This window comes from Sceloporus occidentalis, unplaced genomic scaffold (genome assembly GCF_023333645.1).
Source record: "Sceloporus occidentalis isolate IW3139 unplaced genomic scaffold, rSceOcc1.0.p SCAF_83, whole genome shotgun sequence".
NCBI lineage: Eukaryota > Metazoa > Chordata > Lepidosauria > Squamata > Phrynosomatidae > Sceloporus > Sceloporus occidentalis.
Window position 1 is genome coordinate 54,705 of NW_028317063.1, and position 10,659 is coordinate 65,363.

The 10,659-nt window shown below is 47.3% G+C and overlaps 2 protein-coding genes across 2 annotated transcripts; both read right to left on the reverse strand.

Moving 5' to 3' along the window:
- Positions 1 to 2,637: 2,637 nt before the first annotated feature.
- LOC149285141 (tubulin alpha-1D chain-like) lies at positions 2,638 to 4,288 on the reverse strand. Its single transcript, XM_089495677.1, has 3 exons — positions 4,168 to 4,288; positions 3,790 to 3,938; positions 2,638 to 3,621 (listed from the first exon to the last, which is right to left on the reverse strand). Exons 1-3 carry the CDS (start codon positions 4,286 to 4,288, stop codon positions 2,638 to 2,640), a joined length of 1,254 nt encoding a protein of 417 aa, XP_089351803.1.
- Positions 4,289 to 8,360: 4,072 nt separating this feature from the next.
- Positions 8,361 to 10,011, reverse strand: LOC149285142 (tubulin alpha-1D chain-like). Its single transcript, XM_089495679.1, has 3 exons — positions 9,891 to 10,011; positions 9,513 to 9,661; positions 8,361 to 9,344 (listed from the first exon to the last, which is right to left on the reverse strand). The coding sequence occupies exons 1-3, from the start codon at positions 10,009 to 10,011 to the stop codon at positions 8,361 to 8,363; spliced, it is 1,254 nt and encodes a 417-aa protein (XP_089351805.1).
- Positions 10,012 to 10,659: the final 648 nt, after the last annotated feature.

Sequence of the window (10,659 nt, forward strand, 5' to 3'; positions counted from 1 at the left end):
GAGAAAAGTTTAAATGTTAAAAGAAAGGCACCTAGGAAGAGACCGCTGAGGTTAGATCGGCTCCAGAAAGATGCAAGCTCTGCAGGCGAGGCATCCAACCCCGAATCAACCCATACCCCGCAAAGGGTTAACCCTAATATACCAGGACCTTAAAGAAATAGGACATACAGAGCATCAGATACAGTGTACTATACACCACATATAGCATGACTCATATATTTACCCGGCAACTGCCCCTCTGCAGTAATCTGCCCTCCCAGAAGGTCTAATCTCCCTCCTGCAGCCTAATAACCCCCGGCTGGTGAAGCCATCTGCCCAGCAGACAGACGGATCAGTTTCCAGTCACTTTGTCTCCTGTGGGCATGAAGGGGTTACTCTCTGTATCTCTGGGGCCCACAGGCAGGAATAGCGAATACAGAGGATAATAAAATGCCCCAACGTGCCCCTTACCCCATCTTCTGGTATAATATCACTGTGAATATTACATACCCTGGTCTGATCCACCACCTGTGCATGGACCGGGTATTATCAGGAACCCAATACCCCCCCCCCCCCGTCTCTTTATCACACCCCCTTACTCTTTAATGCCCACCAACATTCACCTTTGATGTATCCTCAGCAGATGTGGTCGGTGTATTTGTGTCAGTGTCTCTGGGTGTCAGACTGTCTCTAATACTCTGTCTCTGGGTGTCAGACTGTCTCTAATACTCTGTCTCTGGGTGTCACTGTCTCTAATACTCTGTCTCTGGGTGTCAGACTGTCTCTAATACTCTGTCTCTGGGTGTCAGACTGTCTCTAATACTCTGTCTCTGGGTGTCAGACTGTCTCTAATACTCTGTCTCTGGGTGTCAGACTGTCTCTAATACTCTGTCTCTGGGTGTCAGACTGCTCCTGTCTCTGGGTTATCTCTAACACCCCCTGTCTCTGTGTATCAGACTCTCTCTGTCTCTAAAACCCCCTATCCCTGGCTGGTATCAGTTATTAGTATCAGACTGTAATACCCCCTGTCTGGGTATCAGACTGTCAGTAATACCCCTTGTCTGAGTATCAGACTGTCTGTAATACCCCCTGTCTGGGTATCAGACTAGCCCTCACTAATGCCCCTTGTCTCTATTACCTCGCTATCAGGCGATGCTCTCGATCTGCTTCTCTGGGTTTCAGTCTGAATGTTTTTCTTGTTTCTGTTTTTTCTTCTCTAACATGACGTCATAATCAGCTGAAAAGAAAGGTCCAGAAAATACCAGGCGAGCTTTCAATCTTCCAACCAATCAGTAGCCAGACCACACCCCCAGCAGTTAGTGGGGGGGGGTATATGACATTGGTTAGACAGCAGCCCCGCCCCAGCCATGTTGTACAACTCAAAGGCATCTGCTAATTGGCTGTTGCTGGGGAGGGGGTGGAGCTGGACTGGCTGCGCTGTTACACTTATTACATTGTGACCGAGGCAGCTATTGGCAGCTAGGCAGCTATACAGAACAAACAAACAATAACAATATACAGAACGAACAATAACAATATACTGAATGAACAATAACATGGTTATAGACCATAGACATATTTGTGCAGAAGATGCCCCAGCTGTTACCCTTTTAGGGTATTTTAGGGGTGCAGACCTGCTTATAGAATATAGCTAAGTGAATCGTGCTCTAATAACATACAATAGAATGTTCTTAAACATTTGAGATCAAACTAACAAACGTGGTGTTCCACCTGCCTCACCTGGGGGCCCCGGTGTTCCTCAGATGCCCTAGTGTCTTTAGATCAGATTACTACCCCTTGGGGGGCTGTTATAAGATAGTGGAATTCCTCCTTCCTGCGATTATTTTAGAGGAATGTGACTGTAAGTTTTCTCTGTTGTAGTCACTAACAGGTTGGGGCAAAAGACACATTTTTCTCCTGCTGTAAAGACTCAGACCTTTATCAGTTGTTGGTCTCGTCTTAGATTCAGGAGCCGTATGTGTATCCCATGTTTGTTTAAATCCCCTCACTGTATTAGCCGCTACCACTTCTGCTGGGAGGCTGTTCCACTTACCTACCCCCCACAAGAAATAACATGTAACTCCACCTTGTACTGCCTCCCCGACCTTGGTGAAAAGTGAGAATTTTGTTCTGATGGGAGATACAGTAAAAAACTGTGCGTGACGCACCTTGGATGCTACTCAAGTGTTTGAGAAAGAGGACATTCATCCAGGAACCCTCAGATTGGGGAAAATCCTGAGAATTCCCAGGTATATCAGGAGTGATGTGAGGACTGGGACAGGAATCCAGTTTAATTGCCCAGCACATGCACTTCAATCATTAATGCACCCAAACCCAATATATATAGGAAATAAATGAAAGGAGGGTCCACCTGTCTTGATCTGTGCATTTAAGTCTTAATAGAATGTTCATTTCTAGCATACCTGGGGTCAGAGGTTTAGATATAATGGAAGGAAGCTTTATTGAGCGTGGTAGATGAATGGAACAGGTCCCAGCAGAGGTGGTAGAGGCTAATATCAACAACAATCAGCAACTTAAGTAGGGGAGAGATAATGTTATTTGGTGGAATAATGAGTTCAACACAGAAATTGTTTAAGATGATAAATTTATTTAAAATAAATATCAAGAAATAATAGTTTACATTTTGTGTTCATCGATTTAATACTCTTCTCCCTCCTCCCCCTCTTCCCCGCCATCCACACTGTCAGTGCCAACCTCTTCGTAATCCTTCTCCAGGGCGGCCATGTCCTCTCGGGCCTCGGAGAACTCTCCCTCCTCCATTCCTTCTCCCACATACCAGTGCACAAAGGCACGCTTGGCGTACATCAGGTCAAACTTGTGGTCCAGGCGAGCCCAGGCCTCGGCGATGGCCGTGGTGTTACTCAACATGCACACGGCTCTCTGTACCTTGGCCAGATCTCCACCTGGGACCACGGTGGGCGGCTGGTAGTTAATACCAACCTTGAAACCTGTTGGGCACCAGTCCACAAACTGGATGGTGCGCTTGGTCTTGATGGTGGCAATAGCAGCATTAACATCTTTGGGCACCACATCCCCTCGGTACAGGAGGCAGCAGGCCATGTATTTACCGTGCCGGGGGTCACACTTCACCATCTGGTTGGCCGGCTCAAAGCAAGCATTGGTTATCTCGGAAACAGATAGCTGCTCGTGGTAAGCCTTCTCTGCAGAGATAACGGGGGCGTAAGTGGCCAGGGGGAAGTGGATACGGGGATAGGGCACCAGGTTGGTCTGGAACTCTGTCAAGTCCACATTCAGAGCCCCATCAAATCTGAGCGAGGCCGTGATCGAGGACACAATCTGGCCAATCAGACGGTTCAGGTTAGTATAGGTCGGACGCTCGATATCCAGGTTCCTGCGGCAGATGTCATAAATGGCTTCATTATCCACCATGAAGGCGCAGTCTGAGTGCTCCAGGGTGGTGTGGGTCGTGAGGATGGCGTTGTATGGTTCAACCACAGCCGTGGAGATCTGAGGAGCCGGGTAAATAGCGAATTCCAACTTGGACTTCTTGCCGTAGTCGACAGACAGACGTTCCATCAGCAGGGAGCTGAAGCCTGAGCCGGTGCCTCCTCCAAAGCTGTGGAAGATGAGGAAGCCCTGGAGACCGGTGCACTGATCGGCCTGCGGGATAAAACACACAACGTCAGACCCGCCAGAAAACCCATTCCTATTCCACTCTACATTCTGAAGGAACTTTGCTACTTTGTATCCTTCCGATCCCTCATAAGATTCAAATAATCAGAGAGGGAGCAACTGTTGAGTTATTGAGAAGATCCAAACGGAACTCACCAGCTTGCGGATTCTGTCCAGCACCAGGTCGATGATCTCCTTGCCGATGGTGTAGTGACCGCGGGCGTAGTTATTGGCGGCATCTTCCTTGCCGGTGATGAGTTGTTCAGGGTGGAAAAGCTGTCTGTAGGTTCCCGTCCGCACCTCATCTGTACAGTAAAAGTTACAGCGGTTAAGCCTCTCGCCAAACGGTGTTTAGAAGATCTTCAAACCCAAAACTAACGGGAGATTTGGTTCTGGTGGAGCTCAGTGTAGACCCGGCTTCATCTCACCACCTTTCCCCTCCTAATAATTATCTGAAGAAGGATGAGGGTCCCACTATATTCCCCAAAAATATTTAACACGGGCCATTCACAAGCCACAGAACCTCATACTCACCAATCACAGTGGGCTCCAGATCCACAAACACAGCTCGGGGAACGTGTTTTCCCGCCCCGGTCTCGCTGAAGAAGGTGTTGAAGGAATCGTCTCCCCCGCCGATGGTTTTATCGCTGGGCATCTGTCCATCAGGCTGGATCCCGTGCTCCAGACAGTACAACTCCCAGCATGCATTGCCAATCTGGACTCCGGCCTGCCCGACGTGAACTGAGATACATTCCCTCTGTGGGGCAAATAATGAGAGAGTAGTGTGAGACGGTATTGGGGGGGGGTTATGGGCGTAATAAAGATATTTTTATGGAATTTATCTGAAAAATAGATTTCCTACTGAGAGAAGCTCCAAAAAAGGCAGCGAATGGAGACGCAGGACGTGACGGGGAGGGGGGAAGGGGGTCGGCATCTGGGGAGTCGTTTGGGCCCAAAAAAATATTCACTGAAAATGACACTTTGGATTAAAGGCTACACAGGCTGACAGTGAGCTCTATGCACAGGAACACAGGCAGACTGTGTGCTCAGGGTACAGACATAAAGGGCAGTCAATGCAGGCAGAATACTCAAGGTCACACAGAAGAATAGGTAGGACAGATACAGGCTGACAGTGTGCTCAGGGGTACAGATAAAACACTGCAGTATGGCAGGGTACAGACAAAATAACAAAGGTACAAGGGACATACAGAATAGATAGAAAGGACAGTACAGCCTATAGTATGCTCCGGGTACAGGCAGGCAGGCAGTGCAGGCTGACAGTGTGCTCGGGGTAAACGCTTACCATGTTGCTGGCTGATGTCTCCTGGTCCCGGTGAGCGATGTACTCGGATTCTGGAGGTCTTCTGCCGGTGCTGTGTCTGCTGCCCGTTTATATGGCAGTTACAGGAGCGCTCTTAGTAACGGGGAGGGCGCTTAGTAACGGAGAGGGTGCTTAGCAACGGAAGGGGGGTCCTTAGTAACGGCGGGGGGAGCAGCCAACGCCTCCCTGTCTCCAGGACACAGAATCTCCCGGGGTATTTGAGTCAACAAAACCCGGCTGGGGAGGGGCAGCTCGGGGGTAAAGCGCTCAATGGGACCCCCTGGGCAGAGGGGCAGAATCACAACACGGGCAATAGAATAGATGTGGAGGAGGGAGGAGATGGCGGGACTGGGGCAAAACAGGAGGGAGTCGGGGCTGGGGATGTAAAATGAGGGGTAATACAACAAAAGGAGGGAGATGGAGGGAACAGGAGACCATGTTGACCCCAGGGCAAGGGGCAGATGGAGGGAAATAAGGAGGGAAAGTGTGTCTGGGGCAGTAAATGGGGCAAAAGCATATATGTCAAGATAAGATTGTTTAGCTAAATAAAATCCTAAAGTTCTGAAAATATCTCATTCCCTGATTTAGATTTATTACAAATATGTTTTTTGGCAGTAATGAGTTTTGGGTAATATTTTATTCTGGTGACTTTGAGGTATCTTTAGCTTGTAAGCTCTAGGGAACAAGGCCCCCCTCCCCCGCTTTGTCTGTACAATTGTCTTTGTTCTGTATAACTCCTGAGACGTTGCGGATTCTGTTGAACCTGTAAAAATAAACAAAAATAATGACAGTATCGGGAATACCAAAAGCTAAACTCATAGTATACGGATGGATATTATTATAGCTGGCCGCTCCGGCCCCTCCGATTTCACCGTATTTATCAAACAACCAAAATAAAACATAAATATTTATAACGAGCAATCCTGAAGTTCTAAATCTATAGCAGTAACCATGGAAACTGATGCGTTTAAATATTTTTTGTCATGGCTTGTGCTGGCCACAGTTCTGTATAAATAAGTCTAAATATAACTAATAATAAAAATGAATAATAATAATAAAAAAGAAAATATAAAAAAATTAAATATTGAAAAAAATTATAAAAATGTGCTTTAGTGCGAATTTAGAGAGTCCTTTTGTTTCTGTAATTGTCATGTGATGTACTCTTTGTTATGTCCTGTTTACCTATTGTACAGCGCTGCAGAATATGACGGCGCTACTATATAACTCAATAAATAATAGAGTGCTCCTACTTTATGGAACCGCTGTGTTGGTTTCTATGGTAATATGACTTTGCACGAAAACCGTTCGTGCATAACAGGGAGCCTGATCTCCCAACCAGCCCATTAACCCTACAGAGGCCTGTGCTGAGTCGGCATAGTCCTCCATAGTTTCCTTCCATGCTGCACTTTAAAAATGGGGCGCTGGGTTCTGCCCATACCTGGGACTCCCTAAATGAGCAAACCCTGAGACTCATGAAATATTAACCCTTTAATAGCTCATTGTGCAAATTTTATCTAGTGACTCTCCAAATGTGTTACCCATATGACTCTAATACCGGTCTTCATGGAAACCTTGACTTGTCATTGTTTAAAGATACACTTAATTCAGTCACCTGCATTCAAGCAGGGACATCAACCATAACATACTGGGAGTAAAAGCACCAACTGGGAGTCTTATATTTGATCACACCGGGGTAGAATAGGAAGGAGTCTGCTCCAGACTTTGCAACCCCTGAGAATCTACACCCTGAGATTGGGGCTAAAACCCTGAGAGTTCCCAGGTATGGATATGACATCATATCCCAATGCACAGGACAATGGCCCAGAGGAGCCAGAAGGTGACCTCTGGGACATAATGTAAAGGTGATCACAATACAGGTTTTTATGCATATAAAATATTAATGCACAGCATCAAAAACATACTTTATAGTTAATAAAGGATTTCACACCGAGGGGTTGTAGTAAATACCCTGACGGGGGTTATGTATGAAGATTCCGATGTAAACGCATAAGAATGAGGCAATCAGCATGAATATTCAGTTGGTTGCCGTGGTGATGCCTGCTACATTGTATCAGGGTTGTGTTGTATACATCACCCCACCCCCCAACACAAACACAACACACTGTTCCAGATACTCCTTCCAATGTTTGTTTGATACGGTTTGTTACATTGTCACGGCCGGAAGCCAAAGGATGTGAGCTGCCAACCAAAACCGTGCGATCTTTGCCTCTGGGGGGAAGATGGTACAGAAATGGTAAATTTGGATCGATTTATTTGATTGGCCCATTGGGGGGGTACAGAATGCTACCCCCAACTGTCTCAAAAACTGAAACTTTGCAGGAAATGAGAGGCGCTCGGGATGTGTCAGGTGTTTGCCATGGGTTGAGTCTTTAGTCAAAAGTGGTTTCTTTAACTGGGCCAACATTGACTTTTAATGTTAGTTTGTAACCTGTTGGTAGTTATTTATATGGCTGAGTGGGGTATTTACAGGAAGAAAATTGGATTGTATTTATTATTTAATTTTCTGCTGTTTCTATACACATTATCAGGGCTTTTAGGGCTGTAGAACCCTCATACCCAACAAACATTCTGAGCTCCTAGAAACGAGGGGCATTAGGGGAGGAAAAAAAAGGACATTAGGGGGGGAGAGAGGGATATCTGGGGAAGAAAGAGAGGCATTGGGGGCCAAAAAAGGACTCTTCCTCCTTAACAGGGACACTTGGGAGTTATGCTTCTTATTATTTTCAGGTGCAATGTATAGATACATCCAGTGTTAAAGTGAAATAATTAACAGACAGGGACTCTTGTGCTAAACAAATGGTCCGTGTAACATTTATAACAGAGAAGGGGTACCCTGGAGCCCTAATTACATCATCTAAGCCCCCCAAGCACGAATATTGCCAGCTTCCCCTCTAACCCATTAAAAAGGGGTTACTAAAATATTGAGAGTTATGTATGAAGAGCAATTGTGGCCCATAGTTCTAAATATGGTGGTTACCATAGCAACCAGTGGAATGTCCCTGCTGATTGCCTCAGCTGTTCAGTTGTGAATGTCCCTACTGTGAATTTAACAGGACATGCGCAGATCGGGTGGGGGGGGATAGATCATGGGGCTAAATTATTATTTACTTGCAGTATAAATATACCAAATGGGGAATTTTATGTAATAATGACAGCAGGGGCCCCATTCTCCTAGGGGCCCTTAGCATTACTTAGTTTAGCTTATGATTAACCCTCTATGAAAGCTTACTGATTATTTTTTTTGTTATCTATGATCTATCGGTTGTGACATTATATACATTTATCCGGAGTAGCGCACAGGCTTTCTTTATCAAAATCAAACACAAACATTGAAGAAAATATATTTATTTAAAATACATTTTTAGACAGACATTCTCTAGTCTTTTTAATACTCTTCTCCCTCCTCCCCCTCTTCCCCGCCATCCACACTGTCAGTGCCAACCTCTTCGTAATCCTTCTCCAGGGCGGCCATGTCCTCTCGGGCCTCGGAGAACTCTCCCTCCTCCATTCCTTCTCCCACATACCAGTGCACAAAGGCACGCTTGGCGTACATCAGGTCAAACTTGTGGTCCAGGCGAGCCCAGGCCTCGGCGATGGCCGTGGTGTTACTCAACATGCACACGGCTCTCTGTACCTTGGCCAGATCTCCACCTGGGACCACGGTGGGCGGCTGGTAGTTAATACCAACCTTGAAACCTGTTGGGCACCAGTCCACAAACTGAATGGTGCGCTTGGTCTTGATGGTGGCAATAGCAGCATTAACATCTTTGGGCACCACATCCCCTCGGTACAGGAGGCAGCAGGCCATGTATTTACCGTGCCGGGGGTCACACTTCACCATCTGGTTGGCCGGCTCAAAGCAAGCATTGGTTATCTCGGAAACAGATAGCTGCTCGTGGTAAGCCTTCTCTGCAGAGATAACGGGGGCGTAAGTGGCCAGGGGGAAGTGGATACGGGGATAGGGCACCAGGTTGGTCTGGAACTCTGTCAAGTCCACATTCAGAGCCCCATCAAATCTGAGCGAGGCCGTGATCGAGGACACAATCTGGCCAATCAGACGGTTCAGGTTAGTATAGGTCGGACGCTCGATATCCAGGTTCCTGCGGCAGATGTCATAAATGGCTTCATTATCCACCATGAAGGCGCAGTCTGAGTGCTCCAGGGTGGTGTGGGTCGTGAGGATGGCGTTGTATGGTTCAACCACAGCCGTGGAGATCTGAGGAGCCGGGTAAATAGCGAATTCCAACTTGGACTTCTTGCCGTAGTCGACAGACAGACGTTCCATCAGCAGGGAGGTGAAGCCTGAGCCGGTGCCTCCTCCAAAGCTGTGGAAGATGAGGAAGCCCTGGAGACCGGTGCACTGATCGGCCTGCGGGATAAAACACACAACGTCAGACCCGCCAGAAAACCCATTCCTATTCCACTCTACATTCTGAAGGAACTTTGCTACTTTGTATCCTTCCGATCCCTCATAAGATTCAAATAATCAGAGAGGGAGCAACTGTTGAGTTATTGAGAAGATCCAAACAGAACTCACCAGCTTGCGGATTCTGTCCAGCACCAGGTCGATGATCTCCTTGCCGATGGTGTAGTGACCGCGGGCGTAGTTATTGGCGGCATCTTCCTTGCCGGTGATGAGTTGTTCAGGGTGGAAAAGCTGTCTGTAGGTTCCCGTCCGCACCTCATCTGTACAGTAAAAGTTACAGCGGTTAAGCCTCTCGCCAAACGGTGTTTAGAAGATCTTCAAACCCAAAACTAACGGGAGATTTGGTTCTGGTGGAGCTCAGTGTAGACCCGGCTTCATCTCACCACCTTTCCCCTCCTAATAATTATCTGAAGAAGGATGAGGGTCCCACTATATTCCCCAAAAATATTTAACACGGGCCATTCACAAGCCACAGAACCTCATACTCACCAATCACAGTGGGCTCCAGATCCACAAACACAGCTCGGGGAACGTGTTTTCCCGCCCCGGTCTCGCTGAAGAAGGTGTTGAAGGAATCGTCTCCCCCGCCGATGGTTTTATCGCTGGGCATCTGTCCATCAGGCTGGATCCCGTGCTCCAGACAGTACAACTCCCAGCATGCATTGCCAATCTGGACTCCGGCCTGCCCGACGTGAACTGAGATACATTCCCTCTGTGGGGCAAATAATGAGAGAGGAGTGTGAGACGGGGTATAACGCGGAGGAGGGAATAAAATCAAATAGTAACCGGGAAAGGAACGGAACTAAAGAGACTGAACCAGGAACGAGAACCCAAACCGGGGAAACAAACAGGCTGCCATCTGGCTGAGATTGGAATGATAAATCCCACAATGCTCAGCCAGCGTAAGTAAAGAAAAGGTGACTCCAGAGGAGCCCCCTGATGAAAGGTCTATAAACCTGGGGTGGAAAGCGGGATGGGGCTGGGGGAGGGGCAGTTATCAGGTGAGAAATACCCCAGAGGAAGAGAGAGAGAGGTAAAGCCTGACAGTGTGCTTGGAGTACAGACCTTATACACAGCACAGTACAGACTGACAGTGTACTCAAGGTACACCCAGACTAGATAGGATAGTAGATGCCATAGTATGCATAGGGTACAGACACAATAGATAGGACAGCACAGACAGTGTACTCAGGGTACAGACAATATAGGCAGCACAGGTTAGCATTGTGTTCAAGGGACATACAGAATAGATAGGGCT